The 20531-nt window shown below is 48.4% G+C and overlaps 2 protein-coding genes across 2 annotated transcripts in view; both read right to left on the minus strand.

Annotated features, from left to right (window-relative positions):
- Positions 1 to 4857, minus strand: part of LOC125444778 (chromodomain-helicase-DNA-binding protein 3-like) — a 36284-nt gene extending 31427 nt beyond the window's left edge. The window contains exon 1 of the mRNA XM_048517435.1: positions 4094 to 4857. Coding sequence (XP_048373392.1) covers positions 4094 to 4295 — 202 coding nt within the window. The 5' untranslated portion in view covers positions 4296 to 4857. The remainder of the gene's footprint in view (positions 1 to 4093) is intronic.
- Positions 4858 to 14111: 9254 nt separating this feature from the next.
- On the minus strand, positions 14112 to 20431 carry LOC125444982 (cytochrome b5 domain-containing protein 1). The gene is made up of 5 exons (XM_048517788.1): positions 20245 to 20431; positions 18979 to 19055; positions 17917 to 18135; positions 15263 to 15493; positions 14112 to 14359 (listed from the first exon to the last, which is right to left on the minus strand). The coding sequence occupies exons 1-4, from the start codon at positions 20369 to 20371 to the stop codon at positions 15263 to 15265; spliced, it is 654 nt and encodes a 217-aa protein (XP_048373745.1). The 5' UTR covers positions 20372 to 20431; the 3' UTR covers positions 14112 to 14359.
- Between the last annotated feature and the right edge of the window lie 100 nt (positions 20432 to 20531).

The following is a 20531-nucleotide window of genomic DNA, read 5'->3' on the forward strand; positions in this document are numbered from 1 at the left end:
CTCCTTGGCCTTGAACCCATCTGACTCATGTTTCCTTCTACTGTTATCCGACAGCCACATTCCTGCCAGGTTCCCCCATTTCTTCACAATGGATCTAACTCCCACTTGTCTTTGTACGATGTACGTTGACAGAGTCTGTTTTTATTTACTGCTCTATAGTTCTTCCCTTGTAGGCCCTGCAGAACTGTTATTTAGCTTGAAAGCTAAAGAGGGCTGGTTAGTCCTTGGACGGAAGACCAGAAAGGAAACCCAGAGTCGCTGACCCATCTCTGCTCATCTCGTGCGGCGAGAACCCTACGGGATCACCCAAAGCTGGCTTCGACTGGACAGCACTTTCCACGGCCACCACAGTACTCCAACGTAGGCCCTGCAGAACTGTTATTAACATTATTTCAAAGTTCCAGAGGCCTAGATTCCCTCCTTACCCAGCCCTGCCAATTCCAACAGACGGCCGAAACCCCAAGAACAACAGGCCACAAGCAATGCCCTGCCAACCCCACCCACAACGCAGTGCCAGCGGGTGGGATAGCCCAGGAGACCGCTGGGCCTCCCTCTCATCATGCGCAGCCTTTCCAGTAGCACTAGAGGCCTTCCTCTCCCACTGCTGTCCAGCGGCCAAACGCGGCTGCCAGCCTTCTCGGCCCCTTCCCATCCGTCCACGCTGTCCGGCTGCCAGGCGAGTCCTCTGCTCCTGTCAATAACGGCACACGACCTGCCAGGCAGCCAGCTGTTGCCGTGACCTTTCGGGCACACTTTCCAGCAGGACCCTCCGGAGAGAGGGAGTCATGTGTCTCCTCGCAAGGCCAAAGCCACACCACCCCCCTCCCCCAGTTCCTCCCCCAACCCTTACTGACCTGTTCCCCATTCCCTGCAATGCCAAGGCCCTCCCTCCCCACCCAAACAGGGCAGCCTCTGACCCACGGGTGCCCGCTGAGGGGGTGTGGCGGAGGGGGGGTGATCTGGGGGCATTCTCTGCCTGCATATAAATACCACTTATTCTCTAGTGACAGTGCTCAGCACACACACCCTCTACATAGAATAAGGGTCAGAACTGGGAGGGGGGGGGGGAAGCATTTTCAAGAGGCCAGTTTTAACTTATTCATGTAAGTTAGTGGGGGGGGGGCATGAAACACCCCCATGCACAAAACAAGGCTCAGATTGGAGGGGGTGGGATAGGAAGCATTCTTGAGAGGCTAGTTTTAACTTATTTATGAGAAATGGTGGGTAGTGTGTGGGGGGGGGCATGAAGCACCTCCAATACACAAATCAAGGGTCAGATTTGAGGGGGGAGATAGGAAGTTTTAGTTGATATGAAATGGGTGAGTAGTGGGGGGGGGGAGATGAAGCACCCCCCCCCCTACACAGAATTGGGGGAGGGGAGAGGAAGGAAACCATTTTTGAGAGGCCAAGCCTAAACCCTATTCAAGGACAGTGGGAGGGTACAAAACACCCCCCACACACAAAACAAGGCCTGGGATTTGAGGGAGGGGATAGGAAGTTTTAAATAAACTGATATGGAATGGGTGAGTAGTGTGTGTGTGGGGGGGGGGGAATGAAGCACCCCCATAAACATAATTGTGGGAGGGGGGAAACCATTTTTGAGAGGCCAGAGTTAACTTATTCATGTAGGTTAGTGGGGGGGGGGGCATGAAACACCCCCAATACACAAAACAAGGTTCAGATTTGAGGGAGGGGGGATAGGAAGTCTAACACTGATATGGAAATGGGTGAGTAGTGTGTGTGTGGGGGGGGGGAATGAAGCACCCCCATAAACATAATTGTGGGAGGGGGGAAACCATTTTTGAGAGGCCAGAGTTAACTTATTCATGTAGGTTAGTGGGAGGGGGGGGGCATGAAACACCCCCAATACACAAAACAAGGCTCAGATTTGAGGGAGGGGGGATAGGAAGTTTTAACACTGATATGGAATGGGTGAGTAGTGTGTGTGTGGGGGGGGGGAATGAAGCACCCCCATAAACATAATTGTGGGAGGGGGGAAACCATTTTTGAGAGGCCAGAGTTAACTTATTCATGTAGGTTAGTGGGGGGGGGGCATGAAACACCCCCAATACACAAAACAAGGCTCAGATTTGAGGGGAAGGAAGTTTTAACACTGATATGGAAATGGGTATGTGTGTGTGTGGGGAATGAAGCACCCCATAAACATACAATTGTGGGAGGGGGGGGAAACCATTTTGAGAGGCCAGAGTTGGCACCTGGTCTGTAGCTAGTGGGGAACACCCCCAATACACAAAACAAGGCTCAGATTTGAGGGAGGGGGGATAGGAAGTTTTAACACTGATATGGAACAAGGGAGAGGTGTGTGTAAATGAAGCAACCTCCCCATAAACATAATTATGGGAGGGAGAACCATTTTGAGAGGCCAGAGTTAACTTATTCATGTAGGTTAGTGGGGTATGAAACACCCCCACACACAAACAAGGTCTGGGGATTTGAGGGAGGGGGATAGGAAGTTTCTAACACTGATATGGAATGTGGGTGGAGGGAGGTGTGGGAATGAAGCACCCCCATAAACATAATTGTGGGAGGGGGGAAACCATTTTTGAGAGGCCAGAGTTAACTTATTCATGTAGGTTAGTGGGGAGGCGAAACACCCCACAAGGGCTCAGACGGAGGGGAGGGGATAGGAAGTTTTAACACTGATATGGAATGGGTGAGTAGTGTGTGTGTGGGGGGGGGGGAATGAAGCACCCCCATAAACATAATTGTGGGAGGGGGGAAACCATTTTTGAGAGGCCAGAGTTAACTTATCTACAGGTTATGGGCATGAAACACCCCCAATACACAAAACAAGGCCTGATTTGAGGGAGGGGGGAGAGGAAGTTTTAACACGGATATGGAATGGGTGAGTGGGGAATGAAGCACCCCCATAAACACACTGGAGGGAAGTTCTTTTTGAGAGGCCAGAGTTAACTTATTCATGTAGGTTAGTGGGGGGGGGGGCATGAAACACCCCCAATACACAAAACAAGGCTCAGATTTGAGGGAGGGGGGATAGGAAGTTTTAACACTGATATGGAATGGGTGAGTAGTGTGTGTGTGGGGGGGGGGGAATGAAGCACCCCCATAAACATAATTGTGGGAGGGGGGAAACCATTTTTGAGAGGCCAGAGTTAACTTATTCATGTAGGTTAGTGGGGGGGGAAACACCCCAACACACAAAAACAAGGCCTGGGATTTGAGGGAGGGGGATAGGAAGTTTTAACACTGATATGGAAATGGGTGAGTTTGTGTGGGGGGGGGGAATGAAGCACCCCCATAAACATAATTGTGGGAGGGGGGAAACCATTTTTGAGAGGCCAGAGTTAACTTATTCATGTAGGTTAGTGGGGCATGAAACACCTACCACACAAAACAAGGCCTGAGATTTGAGGGAGGGGATGGAAGTCGAACACTGATATGGATTGGGTGAGTGGTGTGTGTGTGGGGGAATGGCACCCCATAAACATAAAGTTCACTTTTGAGAGGCCAGAGCTAATCCCATTTTGTGGAGGGGGGGGGGGCTGAGTGGACACTTCTCAGGGGGAAGCCCCTCAACTCTTCACTTGGGACCCTGAATAAGCCTGAGGCGGGGGAGGGGGGGCGGTGAGGGGGGGGGACCTCCTTAACCCTTCCTGGGATCGAAAAGCCCCCCCCCTTCCTCACAGAAAAACAGGGGTGGGGGGGGAGAGAAAGCCCCCCACCCTCCCTCCCTCCCGCTGTCCATTGGCGAGAAGGGCGCAGGCGGGAAACTCTCGGGCGGCTTGAAAGGCGACGGGCGGCCAGAAGGGGAGGGAGGGTGGGGGGAGGCCATCATGCGCGCCGCCGGACAGCCCCCCCCCCTCACGAAAAAGCGCGCGCCCTGGGAGGCCCGAGACCGCGCCCTCGCGCGCCCCCGCCCCCCGGGTGTCCGGTCGAGGCGTGGGGGGGGGGGCAGGGGAGGTGGGCCGGGGTCGCCGCCTCGGGACTTGTTTACAAACACCCCCCTCCCCCCCCCCTCGCGCCGATTTTGGCGCCAAAAGCCCTGAGGGGAGAAACGGGGGGGGAGGGGATTTGGGGCGCGGGGGGGGGGGGCGCGCGCGTCGTTGTTTACCTGGCGGCGCCTCAGTCCCCTCAGCCGGCGCCGGTGTCAGCCGAGCGGCGGGCGGGAAGATGTCGCCTCCCGGGCTGTTGTCCCTGGCCGCTCCGTCCTCTTCTTCCTCCTCCTCCTCCTCCTCTTCGCCTTCATCCCCCTCCGCCTCAGACGCCACCATCTCCTCCTCCTCTTCCTCGTCCTCCCTCAGAGGGGAAGCCATGGTGGTGCTGGAGGGGGGGGGGGCAAGGGGGGGGGGGGGGGGGGGGGGGGGGGTCGGCCCCCTTCCCTCACCCACCCACCCACTCACCCACACGCACAAAAAAAGCCCCCCCCTTCAAACCACCTCAGCCCCCCCCAAAATTAAAATTAAAAAAAGTCCCATGAATTAAAAAAAATTAAAAAAAAAATAAGGAACTCTCCTCCTGGACAACTTTGCCTTCAGTGTTCCTTCGTTTCTTCCCCCCCCCCCTTTAAAAAGAATTACAAGATTGAGGGGGGGGGGTGTGGAGAGTTAGTTAAAAAAAAAAGATATATTCAAATTCTGAAGAGTGGGGGGGAGTGCAAGATAATATTTTCCACAAGAGCAAGGAACAAAAATGGCCGCCCTTAAATTATTTTTAAAACAGACCCCCCCCCCCTCACCCACAAGAAGGTAAAAATATAGATATATGTGCCCCCCCTATATTAAAAAAAAAAACCAAAATGGCTGGCTTAATTTTTAACCCCCTCTTCAATGTTTTAAAAAATCACCACCCCCCTTTTTTTGCAAAAAGCAGCCCCCCCCAGATTAAAACCAAAACCTCATGCAAGAAAAAAAAAGAGAAATGGATAATAATAATAACAATAATAATAATAATAAAGATAAAGGCCTTTTTTTCTCTCTCTTTCTCTCTCTCTCTCTCTTTCTTCTTGGCTGTTATATTTTCCTTTTTTTTTTTTTCAATCTCCCCAAGATCTGTGATCATGAACAATATTTAGACATTCCTGGCACTGGGGGGAAACTGACAAAGATTTCTGCATAAAACAAAGATGGCTGCTCTAAATTATTTCTTTCTCTTTTTTTTTCCTTCTTCTTATGCTCTTTCCCCCCCCCCCACAATCCTCCCCCCCACCTCCCTCAATAAAAATATTTTTTACAGGGAGGGGAGGGAGAGAGAGAGAGAGAGAGAAAGAGAAAAGGTTGGATTAATCAGTACCCATGCTCAGTTATGACATCAGCATAAAATTGTTAAAGGTTAACTAGTTCCATACTAGTCAGACCCATGACTTTTGTGTGTGCTTTATAAAGTGCCTCTTTTTTTTTACTAGCAGAGGAAGAATGGGGGGGTATTTTTCTCTTTCTCCCCCCCCCCCTTTATATTTTTTTTCCCCTTAACTTTAAATACTTCAGAAGGGAGTGGTTTATTTCACTCCTTTTCCTCTAGGGCAAGAAAGGAAGAAGAGAAAAGGGGGAAGGGAAAAAAAAACAACAACCCTGATTACTGCAGTTCATTAAAATATTTTTTTTTATCCAAAGGCACGCCAACAGGCTTTGCCGTTTCCCTAGGGTTCTTTTTTAAAAAATGCTTTTTAAAATATATTTTTTCTTTTTACATAATATATGTATACAATCCCTGCAACTGTAATTTTTTTTAAGAAGGCTGACATATTATTTTTAAAAACACATAGGGATGTTCTGTCTTTACCTACCCCATGGCAAAAAAAATTTGCCCAACAGGAACAAATCAATGTAAAAACAACAACAGTGTAGGGGTTTAAAGATTAAAATCTCTTTATTAGTTATTCCAGTCTTTATTAGAAACTGTATTCTGTGGACAAATAGCTGGGGAGCATTTTAAAAGCCGATTTGCCGGGAGGGGGAACTGTGGCCACAATCCAGCACGCTGTTGCGCAAACTTCGAAATTCCCAGTGAATTCAGTATGGCTAAAGCATATATAACTCTTCACCAGGCTAGGATCTTAGTATAACACCCCCTTTCATTATATAAATGAAAAATTAATTCAAATGAGGAAGCATTTAATAAAAATTAAGAAGATAGGCAAAGTTCGTGGATCTAGGCAGTTCTTCGAGCTTAAAAATTTCACGGCTTTCGGTAATATGTGCAAAATGTGAGTTTTTAAAAAATGGTTAAAGAGAGCAAAATTTTAAAGTGTTCCAACAGTGGGTTCCCAAACCAAAAAAAAGTTGGAAACTACCCAAGCGTTATTGTTGAAGTCTAGAGATAGTTTCTCAGTTCAGTATCTTGCTGTTAATTTTAATTACATTGTAATATCGCACCTGTGCAGGTATCTCATGACTGCAAGCCTAGCCCACTATGGGGCTTTACGTATAACAAGATACTCCAGAAAGGAGATGAAGGTAAGACTGCATTTAAATTTGGAGTGGACATTGTGCTGTGGCTACCAAAGCGTGCAAACCCCCAGTGGAGAGCTCGTTTGTACCTGGTACAGGTTCCAGTGTAGTTTCAGGTTCAGTCAATGGAGGTTAAACTGATTCTTCACCTAAACTGAAGCCAGCGTACAGGGACACGATCTGGCAAAAACCAATATTTTACTCACATGAGTTTGTCCAGAAGAGAAACTGTTTGAAAAATGAATACTAAATATAGCTAAATGGAGCAACAGAACAGCCACTGTACCTCTGCCCACCTATGATGAGACCATGCCTCTTTTTTTCTGATCAGAATTGCCATCAGAATTTTGGTTGACCTTGTTTTTATGTTGTAGTCACAGGTGTCAAACTTGCGGCCCTCCAGATGTTATGGACTACAGTTCCCATCACCCCCTGGCAGGGGACGATGGGAACTGTAGTCCACAACATCTGGAGGGCCGCAGGTTTGACACCTGTGCGTGTAGGTTACAAACCATTCCAGCACAGGGTAGGAACATTACAGAAATCTAATTCACGTTATTTTCATACTCTGTTTTGAATAAATTACCTCAGTTGATCCTCCACCATTTATATGTGCGAAACAAATTTATACTGATTTTTCTTTATCCCTGTGATTTTCTGAATTGCCTTTTTCATTTTCTTTTCAAAGAAAAGGATTTCTTCTTAAAAATACATTTCTGATGTTTTGTTGAAGGACACAGTGTAACGGACAAGGCAACTGACTCGAGGCCTTCAGACAATTATTCCACTTAAAACAACGGGCTTGTTATCGAATAATAGTTTTCATACAGCACGTAAATGCAGACGGTGCAAACCACACGGCCATGTTGTCCTGCTCACATTTAAAAATTATTAATATAGGGCCGTGGTGGCGAACCTATGGTACTCCAGATGTTCATGGACTACAATTCCCATCAGCCCCTGCCAGCTTGGCCAATTGGCCGTGCTGGCAGGGGCTGATGGGAATTGTAGTTCATGAACATCTGGAGTGCCATAGGTTCGCCACCACTGATATAGGGCAGTCCCGATTCTTGTACTACCTGAACACTCGAAAACAGACTACTGTTAAACAGAAGAGGGTGCGCCCTGAAATTTGAGATGAGCCTCATAACGGGACGCTTGTTCAAAATATTCCAACTTTATTGTCACAGATGTTGAAGCATGGGTGTCACTCCCTCTTTCCATACATCTTCTGTCACACTGAACTGTGCATGGCAGCATATTTGACCCACTGCCTTTCGAATCTTCGGGAGCAGGGAGTTTGCAGATTTTCTTCCATCTGTCGCTTTGCCAGAAGTAAGCACAGCATGAAATAAAAATAATAATAGGTAGTAAAGCCCCAGGTGCTCAGTCCACCTAGACACCAGAAGCTCAGCCCTAATGGCTCATTTGAAAGAAAGCTTTATTTCAGAAGAGCGTCTTCCAGTGCAAGAGCTGTTAAAACCACGTCACATCCAGTCTACAGACAGTGGCACTACAATCAGTGGTACCCATATTTTCCATTGACTGGGGATTTCACAGAAAGAAATGGAATATTATGACCTGGACATTCCTCAGTGAAAGTTCTCAGCCCTTCATATGGTGCTCCCCCCCCTTCTGCCTTTTTAAGTGTCCACTGAAGAGTAACTGTGCCTGCAGGACCCGCCATTTGCCAAATGAAAGTTATCCCCCCACCTGGCTCTGATATTTAACGCAACACCTTCTGAAGTCCTCCAGGATCTTGGGCGCCAATTCTGTTCACTCATGTCGAAACATTTCCCTGGCAGTGCTCAAAGCCAGCTCTTCGGGGGGAACCTTGGAGGCTTCACGCTGACAAAATCCTTTGCTCTAAAATGCAATTTCCAGTTCGTGTGCAGCGCATTTCCTTTCCTGGTGAAAAGAGAACCAACCAAAGGAGTAAAACGAACTTTGAATTTAAGCCTTACGTGAAAAGGCTGGCGCATCATAGAAGACAGTCTGTTAAAATACAGCAATGAGAACAGAACAGAAATTTCCAAATAAGGCAAACTCCCCTGAATCTTAAGCCCAGTTTGTTTGTGGCTCCGTCCTCATTGCTCAAGGGAACAGCCTGGAAACAATACGACACCCCTTTCCTTCTATCTCTTGTCTGCCTTTGATGCTCCTTCACAGAGCAGCAACCATCAGCAATCCCACCCAGAAACCTACAACCTGACGCTAATGGGGATGGGGAAGCACAGTATTTATCTCAAGAGTTTGTCCCCCAACTGCATCTTGCCTTTCAAGAAGGTCAAAGAGGTGTTGCTCATTACACCACAAGTCTGCTCTTCCCTGGAGGGATCAGCTTCTGTTCGGCTTAAGGGGGGTGGAAAAATCTTTCAAGGCCTTTTCCCTGCTGATTGCTGTACGGCTGAAGTACACACACAGATCCACGCGCGCTAAATCTGTGCACGAGCCCAAGGAAACATGGGAATGCAGAACTTGGATTTGGAAAACTCAAAAGTGCCTCTGCCATCTGCTGCTGATTCCTTCCTGTCACCTCAGGCAGTTTCTTAACACCTTTGCCAATTTCAAGCATACGAGGGGAGAAAACGAAGGAGCTCTTCTACCCGTTGGCTCGCCATCAAGAGTCTTAAGATTTACAACAAAAGTTATCATTGGTGGGGGCGGAGGGGGGGGTGGTTAGTGAAACTTCCCTGCGCAAGGAGGGTCTGCTGAGTGTGGCTCTCTGGCAAACAAGGAAAGTTGGAGGATGTCCCCAGTTCAAAGGTCATTCAGACTCCACGTAAATCATGGCTGCCAAAGTAGGGAATCTTGACCAATTGGGAGCTGCTGTCAATTGGAAACTGATGTCAAGTCACAGTCGACTTATTGGGGCTCCATGGAGTTTCCAAGAGACATCCAGAGGTGGTTTGCCACTGCCTCCTTTGCCTAGTGAGACATCCAGAGGTGGTTTGCCACTGCCTCCTCTGCCTAGTGAGACATCCAGAGGTGGTTTGCCACTGCCTCCTCTGCCTAGTGACCCTGAACTCGTTTGATGGTCTGCCATCCATGTACTAACTGGGGCAGCCCCCAATTAGTTTCCGAGATTGGGCCGGCCTGGGCCGTCCAGGTTAAGGCACCTCACGTTACAGCAGATTAAAGGACGGGCAGTTTGGAATACGTGACAAGATACAGGAGGACTACTCTTTTTCTTTTTAAATGTGTTTCGGGGAGGGGGGTTCCAGATTGGCCTGGGGAAGCAGTGACAAACACGTTTTTTAGGCTGGGCTATTTTTCCAGGCGGAGAACGGACAGGCTCAATTCCAACACAAAGGCAACCTCCCTGGGGTGATGCCAGGTCCTGCCGCTCCAGGCTACAAGGCAACGTTCAGCCCTTCCAGCGTCAACCACACTTACGGGAGGCTTCCCCACTTTGTGCAACAAATCCCAGAGACAACATTTCTCCAACGAGGGAGAGAGAAAGAGAGAGAACAGCTGGCTTTGTGTCATGCGAGCCTGTGGCTTTGTTGGCATTACACGGGGGTAGACAGATGCCCGTTATCTCTGCCACGGCTGAGTGGAGATTTTGACAACCCCGGGGACAGCAGGAAGCGGTTACTCCCAGTGAGGGCTCCACAGTGGGTAGAAATAAAAGCGAGAGGCATCGTAACACACAGAGCGACTGAGGTCTGACTCTCCAGGAAGGATTCCCCAAGGTATCATAACCACAATCCCACAAAGCCATGCTCTTTCACACCTGCAAACCAAATCCCCCCCAGACAGTGTTCATCTAATGGGCCCCAGAGACCTTGGGCCCTTCCCACCTATCCTGCCCAACCTTGTGGTTTGCAAGCCCAACTCAGCCATTCCCCCAACCACATCACCACGTAGCGCCGCTCAGCGACACCACAGAAAGTCCCACGAGTGGCAGGTCAGGAAGAAAAAGGATGCAGAGGGGGATCAGGAACCATCTGCACCAGAGGGACAGGTATTGCAGAACAGCACCAAGAGAGGAGGAGGAGGAGGGGGAAGAGGGTGGTTCAGGCCAAGCCTGAAGCGAGCGACCCGCAGGCTGCCAGTTGAGAAAGAGAGCCTGGTTCGAAGGCCAGGCCCGCAGAGCCCTAGACAAGAGCCGAGCGCTGCTTTCCTTTCGTCTTCCCAGAACCTCAGCCCTAGCAGCTTTAATATAAATTTGCACTCTTAAGTAGTAAACAGGGCAGTCCCGAGAACATTTTCCTGGCAGTAAGATATTTGAACTCTTGAGTAGACTTGCAGAGGATAACACTGAAAATTAACACACACACACACACACACACGCTTTCTTAGAATTAGGATTGTTTTAAATTGTCATTTTTAACTGTCTTACATATTTAGAATAATAACCGACCGCACCATCCTGGTACTTCCGCCATTTTATCTTCACAGTGTTTTTTTTTTTTAAGTTCTGTTTAGATTTTTAAATTTTTACTTTAAATATTTATACGGCCCCTTTCTCCCGAGCAACTCAGGACACAACCTCAGTGAAAGACGCAGGGAAACACTGCAGCACCAACAAGAAAGGAGAAATGGGCTTAGGAGTAATCGGCAGCCATGGAGCAGTAGTGCCCATTCATTTAATGAGCATGCATATCCTGGATTGGCAACAAGGAGGCTTTTGAAAAAGAGGCTGTGGGAACTGAATCGGTCTTTGGAAAAACTAACAGCCCGAATCTTAAATGCGCTAGACTGAAGACAGCAGCATGGCCAGCAATAGGGCTTACTGACATATCAGGTATTTAGAGCAGTGAGTGTGGTGCGCATAATGTCTATTAGGACCAAAAAGGCACTTTGAATGATTCCGCTTCAATACGCACATCAGAAGAAAATATTATTCCCTGCGTTCCTGTTGCGTGAGCACACGTGCACACCAAGTTTAGAAATCAACCGTCTCCTTTTGATCCCAAAGGACTCCCAACTGGGGCCGCCAGTTCGAGCTGAGCCAGAACACTCCCCGACGTTCAGGAGGAAATCAGATGCCGCCTTTGAAAGTTAACAGGCTGCTTCTGCCCAGCCTCCCCTGAGATCTGTCACGTTCTCTCCTTTTAAAGGAAGATTTCCTCCGCCTTCTCAAAGGACATCACTTTGCCTACAGACACGGGTCAGCAGGCAAGCAGCCCAGCTGCTCGCCAAGAGAGAAACACCCCCTGAGCAATTACTACTGAAGAGAGCTCACAAGGGGGGGGGGGGGGCTATACCTCGCTATGGGATTCCCTGCTCCCAGGGGCTGAGTTTTGACTCAGCTTTTCTCCGGCACGGGGTATCCCCACAGGGAGACCTACAGATGTTCCTATCCCATATGCCAGAGCTGGGGGTTTCTCTGTGTGCGCGTTCCACCGAGATTTCAAGCATCAATTATCAGCTGCTACGAGTGCGTGCCCTGTAACCACAGAGGAGCATTCTCAGTGACTGCTCCCAAAGAACTTCAGAAGTCTGAGATGTGCTCCAAAAGTGTCCAAAGGCCTTTTTATTGGAAAGAGCAGGAAGTAGGCCAAGATGAGCGGAAGCCAGGGCCTTATCGCCCATATTGTTGTTGTTTTTTTAAAGTCCCTGTTTTGAAAACATCTTACTTATTTAAGTCATTTATAACCCACCGTGGGGGTATGGGAACTTCAACCCTTTCCCAATTTGGCAGCCTACCCACACAAATTCTTTTCTACTGCTTCTTGAAGGTATGATGGAAAACACAGATACCCAATACTGAGCCTACGTGCTTCCCTGTGTGGCCATTCATAATGGGAAAATATTTCAGAAGGAAAGGGTTTTTTCAAATACCCTCTGGCCAGCCCTGACCCGACTTAACCTCTCCTCTGACCACTATTTGTGTTCAATAGACGCATGGGAGATCAGGTCATGAATCTCCTGCTGTGCCTGGCCCTGAATGCCCTTTCCCTCCCCCTGCAAGAAAAAACCCCAAGAGAGGTCCCTCAAACGGTCACGGCCCTGAAAAATAATAAATCTGCCACTGCAAAGGGCCATTATTCAGCCTTTAAAATGGTTTCAGGAGATGCTCAACACACTAATGAGACACGGCTGACATCTACTGGCAACCATGGTAAGCGGCCTGCCTGTTGCAAAAAGATCTGAGTAGGGAACATAAGAACATAAGAACTAGCCTGCTGGATCAGACCAGAGTCCATCTAGTCCAGCACTCTGCTACTCGCAGTGGCCCACCAGGTGCCTTTGGGAGCTCATACAGGGCAGGGAGGTGAAAGCAATGGCCTTTCTGCTGCTGCTGCTCCCGAAAGCACCTGGTCTGCTAAGGCATTTGCAATCTAAGAGATCAAAAGGAGGGATCAAGATTGTGGAGCCATAGATCGACTTCTCCTCCATAAATCTGTCCAAGCCCTTTTTAAAGCTATCCAGGTGAGTGGCCATCACCACCTCCTGAGGCAGCATATTCCAAACACCAATCACACGTTGCGTGAAGAAGTGTTTCCTTATATTAGTCCTAATTCTTCCCCCCAGCATTTTCTAAATTTTAGAATGCCCCTGATTCCTAGTGTGCATTGTAGAGTAAAAAAGATAAAAGAATTCTATCTCTGTCAACATTTTCTACCCCATGCATAATTTTATAGACTTCCCCAATCATTATCCCCCCCTCAGACGTCTCCTCTCCAAAGCTAAAGAGTCCCAAACTGGCTGCAGCCTCTCCTCATAAGGAAGGTGTCTCCAATCCGGCTGGAATCATCCTTGTTGCCCTTCTCTGCACTTTTTCTATCTCTTCGATATCCTTTTTGAGATGTGGCGACCAGAACTGAACACAGTACTCCAAGTGCGGTCGCACCACGGCTTTATATAAGGGCATGACAATCCTTGCAGTTTTATTATCAACTCGTTTCCTAATTATCCCCAGCATAGAGTTTGAAGGGAAGGAGTCTCCCAAACTTTTTGAGCCTACGGATGTCTTTGTAATTCTGACACAGGGTTGGGGAGCACAGCCACAAAAACTGAGTTGGATGCCCCCCCCCACATGGGCAGCCAGCCCACCAAGACCCCAAAAATTTTTTTGCACCAGGTCATTTCTAAATCATCATCACATTATAGAAAATGCCCCAACTCACAAATCTGAACACAGCAATGCTAAAACACACAGGTTCTTTGATAGAGACTGGTGAGATAAAAGGTAAGAAAGGCTGAGAATCCATGAATTGCAGCACCTGAAAAGGGATTAACCCAGTTCAGGGAGTTGCATTATTAGTTGCAATTGCTATATGGAACCTTCACGTTCAAAGGCAGGATGCCTCTCGGGGAGGCGAGGGCGTGGAGATGGAAAAGCGGACCCAATTAGTAACCCCCTCTAGGCACACACAAATAATTAGTAACCCACTCTCGGGAACTGGTGAGAACCTGCTGGATCCCACCACTGCAAAAAACCCACTTATCCAAACTCACTTTCTTAAATACTTGGTGGGTGCCAAAAAAGGTAGGCACGGGGGCACCCACGGGAATCACGTTAGGGACACCTGGGAAAGGGCATACCCTCGGGTCCATAAAATTACATTTCATTAATTATTTCATGTGAGTCAATCACAATAATTTAGGTACCTCTCAACTGCAAACAGATATCAGCATCTAAATGGGATCAACCACACACCTCATAATACACCAAATAGGCTCTTAGTGGTACCGATTTCTATTTCTGCTACAAGATGCTCAAGACGCCCATTTTATAGTGAAGGCATTTAATGATGCTAGAAAGACAGGCTTGACCCTGTTTGGTACAAGAAGCAAAACTTCAACCCGGGTTTTCAAAAACCGGAAATGGACGTGTCTTGCCCTTCAAGCCCAGCACGAAACGCCATCCACCACATGTGGTCTCAGGTAGCCGCCTGCTCGGTGCTCAGTTCCGAAACAGCACGAGAGGAAAGGTCTTTGTGAACAGTGCAGGATGCCCAGATACTGAATCGATGAACCTAGGAGAGGCAAATAGTGCGCAGACATCACCGTCTGGGTTGAGAAGCATTCACTGTGAAAATGGCCCAAAGCCTGCCTTCACTGCACTGAAGCGCCCACAATTCATACAAAGAGGATTGTCGGTAGACGTCAGGGAGAAAATTCACCCATCCCCAGACTTCTTGAGAATCCTCATTTGTTACCTAACTGAAGAAAGTCAGGAAGCAGAAGATTACTGCCACCAAACTGGCAAGTAGGTTTGAGGCTCACAAAAAGTACTTTTTCGCTGAAGATGAAACAAACCCGCTGACTGGGTGACCTTGAAGCAGCAGTGGCGTAGGAGGTTAAGAGCTCGTGTATCTAATCTGGAGGAACCGGGTTTGATTCCCCGCTCTGCCGCCTGAGCTGTGGAGGTTTATCTGGGGAATTCAGATGAGCCTGGCCACTCCCACACACGCCAGCTGGGTGACCTTGGGCTAGTCACAGCTTCTCGGAGCTCTCTCAGCCCCACCCACCTCACAGGGTGTTTGTTGTGAGGGGGGAAGGGCAAGGAGATTGTCAGCCCCTTTGAGTCTCCTGCAGGAGAGAAAGGGGGGATATAAATCCAAATTCTTCTTCTTCTTCTCACACGCTCTCAGTTTAACCTCTCTCACACGGTTCTTGTCAGACTAAAATGGAAGAGAGGAGAATAATGTAAACCGCTTTGAATCCCCACTGGGGAGAAGGGCAGGGTACTCATGAACTACTAAACAAACAAATCTTCTGGGTACTGCTTCAAACCCGGTTCTCCAGATTACAATCCACCTGCTCTTAACCGCAACACCATGCTGGCTTTCAAGGGGTTAGGGGAAACGGTGCAACTGTTACGAACCCAGCTAACCCTGCCCTGACAACTTCCCCCCCACCCTTCGCTTTGGGATTACCTAAAACTCAGTGAGGTCGTCATTAAAGTAAAGTAGGATGGCTGGGGTGAAGTCGTCAGCATCCATGCCGAGGTTGTAGAACTCCTCGTCCTCGTCTGGGATGTGGTTTTGCTGCAGGTTCCGGTCCATGTCCAGGTTGACCCCTTCGTATTTCCATGTGTAGCTGGCAGCATGGGCGTTGTAGGGGAGATACCGGTGCAAGATCTCCCACATGGTCTCTTCAGAGCACACCTGCAGATGTTTGACGTGATATTCATGGATGAAACTGCTGAGAGACTGAAGGCATCTCGGAAAGGTGGGGCATAAACTGAACCGACAAGCAAATCTTTAGTAACTCATTGGCGCATATCCAGGCAACAGGAAGTAAAAGATAAGAAAGTGCTTTTCAGACAGCAAACAGAACTGGGGGACACACTGGGGAACCTCAAAGAGACAGCCATTAAAAGGGGGGGGGTATAAATTAAGCAAATAAATATCATGAAGTCTGTTTGCAAGTTAAAAAGCAGGCTAAAGTTTAAAAGTTTGCAAGTTAAAAAGCAAACTAAATGTTACCAAATCCCCTGGCCCACATTGCATTCACCCAAGAGTTCTTAAAGAGCTCAAGCATGAAATTGCTGATCTTCTCACTTTAATATGCAACTTATCCCTGAAATCAGGCTCCATCCCTGAAGACTGGAAGATGGCCAATGTCACACCAATCTTTAAGAAAGGATCTAGGGGGGACCCGGGAAATTACAGGCCAGTCATTTTGACATCTGTTCCTGGTAAATTAGTAGAATCTATCATTAAAGATAAAATTATAAAACATGTAGAAAAGCAAGACCTGCTGAGAAAGAGTCAGCATGGCTTCTGCATGAGGCAAATCCTGTCTTACAAACTTACTAGAGTTCTTTGGAGGGTGTAAAACAGGCATGTGACCAAGGGGTGAACCCGGTGGACATTGAAGTTCTACTTGATTTCCAAAAGGCTTTTTTGACAAAGTTCCTCACCAGAGACTGTTAGGAGAAAACTCCTTCAGCAATGAAGGAATAAGAGGGGAAGTCCCTCCTGTATGGATTAAAAAACTGGTTGGAGAAACAGAGGGAAACAAAGAGTGCAGGTGTAAATGGGAAGTTCTCTACAATGGAGAGATGTCGGCAGTAGGTGTCCCCTAAGGATCCAGGTTTTGGGACCAGTGCTCTTTAACCTATTCATAAATGACATGGAAGTAGGGGTGGGTAAAGCGTGGTGGCCAAGTTTGCAGATGATGCACCAAATTATGTAGGGTGGGTGAGAACCACAAAGGATTGCGAAGAGCTCCAAGCGGACCTTGATAAATTAGGTGAGTGGGCCTTTCAGAAATGGCAAATGCAGTTCAAAATGCCCAGCAAAATGTAAAGAGTGATGCGACATAGAGGGGCAAAATCCAAACTTCACATTAAGACTGCTACAGGGGTGCAGTGCTATCAGTCACAGACCAGGAAAGGGATTTAGGCGTCTTAGTTGATAGTTCCATGGGAATGTCAACTCAATGCATGGCAGCCTGTAAAGACAGGCAAGAGCTCTATGCTGGGGATCATTAATAAAATGAATTGATAATAAAACTGCAAAGATTGTCATGCCCTTATATAAAGCCGTGGTGCGACCGCACTTGGAGTACTGTGTCCCAGTTCTGGTCGCCGCATCTCAAAAAAAGGATACTCGAAGAGATAGAAAAAGTGCAGAGACGGGTAACATGAATGTTTGAAGACTAGGAGCACCTTCCTTATGAGGAGAGGCTGCAGCGTTTGGGACTCTTTAGTTTGGAGAGGAGAGTGGCTGAGGGGATATGATTAGAAGTCTATAAAATTATGCAGGGGTAGAAAATGTCAACAGAGAGAAATTTTTCTCTCTTTCCCACAATACTAGAGCCAGGGGGCATACATTGAGAAATGCTGGGAGGAAGAATTAGGACTAATAAAAGGAAACAGCTATTTCACGTTAACGTGTGATTGGTTTTTTGGAATACTTAGCCACTTGGAGGTGGTGGATGGCCACTTCAACCTGGATAGCTTTAAAAGGGGCTTGGACAGATTTATGGAGGAGAAGTCGATTTATGGCTACCAATCTTGATCCTTCCCCTTGAGTCTGGGAGATTGCAAATGCCTTAACAGACCAGGTGATCGGGGGCAACAGCCGCAGAAGGCCATTGCATTCACATCCTACATGTGAGCTCCCAAAGGCACCTGGTGGGCCACTGCGAGTAGCAGAGAGCTGGACTAGATGGACTTTGGTCTGATCCAGCTGGCTTGTTCTTATGTTCTTAGACAAGTTTGGGAGCTCACATGCAGGAGGTGAAAGCAATGGCCTTCTGCTGCTCCTGCTGCTCCTGACCACCTGGACTGTTAAGGCATTTGCAATCTGAGATCAAAGAGGATCAAGATTCGTAGCCATAAATCGACTTCTCCTCCATAAATCTGTCCAAGCCCCTTTTAAATCTATCCAGGTTAGTGGCCATCACCACCTCCTGTGGCAGCATATTCCAAACACCAATCACACGTTGCGTGAAGAAGTGTTTCTTTTTATTAGTCCTAATTCTTCCCCCCAGCATTTTCAATGAATGCCCCCTGGTTCTAGTATTGTGAGAGACTTCAAGGTCTTGAGGTTACTTGTGGAGGAAGCAAAATGGGACTCACGTCAAGCAGTTGATCCTGAGAAGTCAGGGTGTTGATGATCCGTATGCGCCTGGTTTTGGCTGACAAGACCCCCACTTCGTACTTGGGATCTTTCCACCAGGGTTGGCCAAAGTCATTGGCCCAGTCTGAGCGAGGCAACGGAGGTGGAATGTGTATAAAGCGACCTTGGGGAGTGTAATACTTCAGACAGCCTGTCAGGGGATCGATATGCGTCTGGATCTGGAAAGGAAAAAGGGTGAATGGGAAGCCCCCATTTCCATTCTGTTAAGAGACATACCAACAACAGATACATGGCAAACCAAACACGGCCCTACGATGCGATGCTCTTTGAAATCTTTCAGTTTGCTGCACCAAAATTCCAAGGAGAAGTTCTCAAGAAATTCGTCACAATGGCAAGGAGAAAACAGACACTGACAAAAAGTCTCCTTTCTCTCCCGCCCCCAACAAACACCCTGTGGGGTGGGTGGGGCTGAGAGAGCTCCGAAGAACTGTGACTAGCCCAAGGTCAGGCAGCTGGCGTGTGTGGGAGTGCACAAGCTAATCTGGTCCACCTTGTTGTGAATATTGTAAAGTTTAGCTTGATAACCAAATTTGCTGCCAGTCCTATTGTTGACCATAGAAAACAGTTTCTGTCCCAATGAATACACTTCTTTTGTCCATACAAAATCAGATTTTTCTCTGCATTCAGTTTTTTCTTCCTTACCTCTCAGATGGCCAAAATCACATATACACACTAAGGTAGCATAGCGTGCGGCTGTTCTGCTGTAACTGTCTCCGGGCAAGTCACATCTTTGGACTACTGAGCTTGGTCTTGGTTCCTCTGACTGACAGCAGCTGTCCAAGGTCTTGGCCTTTGCTGACAACCGCCACGTTGACAGAAATCCACGGGGTTACGCATTAATGCTCTGTTATAGCCCCAAAATAACTGTGCACGCTTTTTTTTAGCAGTAAGCCTTGCTGCATCAGAGGGACTTACTTCCAAGTAAACATGCCTTGGCGCAAACTATCAGTTTGCCAGCAGTGTCCTTTCCTCCGAGACACTACTAGGCTTTGGGGACTTACATCCTGGGTCTTGGGGTTGAACCAGTGGCTGATGTCCTTCCCTGCTGCTTCTAGGAGAGGCTTCAGCAAGAGGTCACCTGGCCAAACAGAGAGAAAACCAAACCCAAGTCAATAAATTCTAGAGGAGGAACAGCCGTTTGTTGCAGCAGGATCAAAATGGACTCCTCCAACACATCTTTACAGCGCCACAAGACTCTTCTAGGTGAAGACTAAATTACTCACGGGCTGGGAGTATAGCTAGCCAAGGCCAAGCAAAGGATTGTTTCCCTAAAGGGCCATTTCTTTTTGTGTATAAAGAACCCCCAACAGCAATGCTTGGGAGAGTGAAGGCAGGGCAAGATAGGGACAGAAGAACCCTCTTCCTGGAGGGAATTTAAACACCCCCCACAAGGTCTGTGCTGGCGATGCAGGAATGGCAGGGAAAGGGAGAAATTCTGTCCCTTGCAGTTCATTTAGAACACTAGAAGGGATCACTGGTGGGTTTGAGAATGGGGTGCAGGTGGGGAGGAGAAATTTTACCCCCTGTTGTACATTTAGCCATGCCCCTATTGCAAAAGTACAACTGTAGGGTGCAGGGTTGCCTTCCCCCTGAGAGAGAGAGAGAAGTCCTCTCCCTTTATTTGTGGCTTAACGGGATGTGAGGTACCAGGTGATCCTATTTAGAAGAAGAAGAGTTTGGATTTATATCCCCCTTTCTCTCCTGCAGGAGACTCAAAGGGGCTGACAATCTCCTTGCCCTTCCCCCCTCACAACAAACACCCTGTGAGCTCCGAGAAGCTGTGACTAGCCCAAGGTCACCCAACTGGCGTGTGTGGGAGTGCACAGGCTAATCTGAATTCCCCAGATAAGCCTCCACAGCTCAGGCGGCAGAGCTGGGAATCAAACCCGGTTCCTCCAGATTAGATACACGAGCTCTTAACCTCCTACGCCACTGCTGCTCCTCCATACCTTCAAAAGCTTCAACTGCCCATGGCCACACCCTAAGCCAATATGGGACAGTGATCAAAGCATCCAAGCAGTATCTGAGAGACCCAGGTTCAAATCTCGCCTCTGCCATTAGAAGGTTATTGGGCGGCCTAGGGCCAATCACAGCCTGTCAGCCTAGCCTACCACACAGGGTCGTTGTGAGCACCGAATGGAGTGCACGAGGACAATGCAGGCCGTGGGATATAAATGAAATAAATAGATACTCCGTGTCGGTTCCTATCTTCCAGGCTGTTGGCAACCGTGGGCGAGGGCAGGGAAGAGTGGGGGAGGCCGCCCTACCCTTGTATTCCTTCGCCAGCGGGGTGAGGTCATAGACCCGCCCCAAGAAGGACACCCAGAGGTCCCCCGGCCGGTTGTGCACCGACACCTCCTCCGGGCTGTAGTAACGGGACCGGAAGACTTCCATCAGGAGCGGCGTCGGCCGCTGCCATGGCAACCCGCCCGCGGCCGCAGTGCCTCACGGGAAAGGGAGTCTGGGCAGGGCGGAAGAACCCCCCGCGCACAGGATTATGGGAGCGCCCCTCCTGGGAGTCGCCGAGTCGCGCAGCAGCAGCGGCAGTCGGCGC

The sequence above is a fragment of the Sphaerodactylus townsendi genome, linkage group LG15 (assembly GCF_021028975.2).
Source record: "Sphaerodactylus townsendi isolate TG3544 linkage group LG15, MPM_Stown_v2.3, whole genome shotgun sequence".
Taxonomy (NCBI): domain Eukaryota; kingdom Metazoa; phylum Chordata; class Lepidosauria; order Squamata; family Sphaerodactylidae; genus Sphaerodactylus; species Sphaerodactylus townsendi.

Coding starts and splice junctions, on each gene's coding strand:
- LOC125444982 (XM_048517788.1), bottom strand. CDS start 20,371: ATGGAAGTCTTCCGGTCCCGTTACTACAGCCCGGAGGAGGTGTCGGTG. Junction 19,056..20,244: donor GCTGGCGAAGGAATACAAGG/GTAGGGCGGCCT, acceptor CTGTTTGGCCAG/GTGACCTCTTGCTGAAGCCT. Junction 18,136..18,978: donor TCAACCCCAAGACCCAGGAT/GTAAGTCCCCAA, acceptor TTTCCTTTCCAG/ATCCAGACGCATATCGATCC.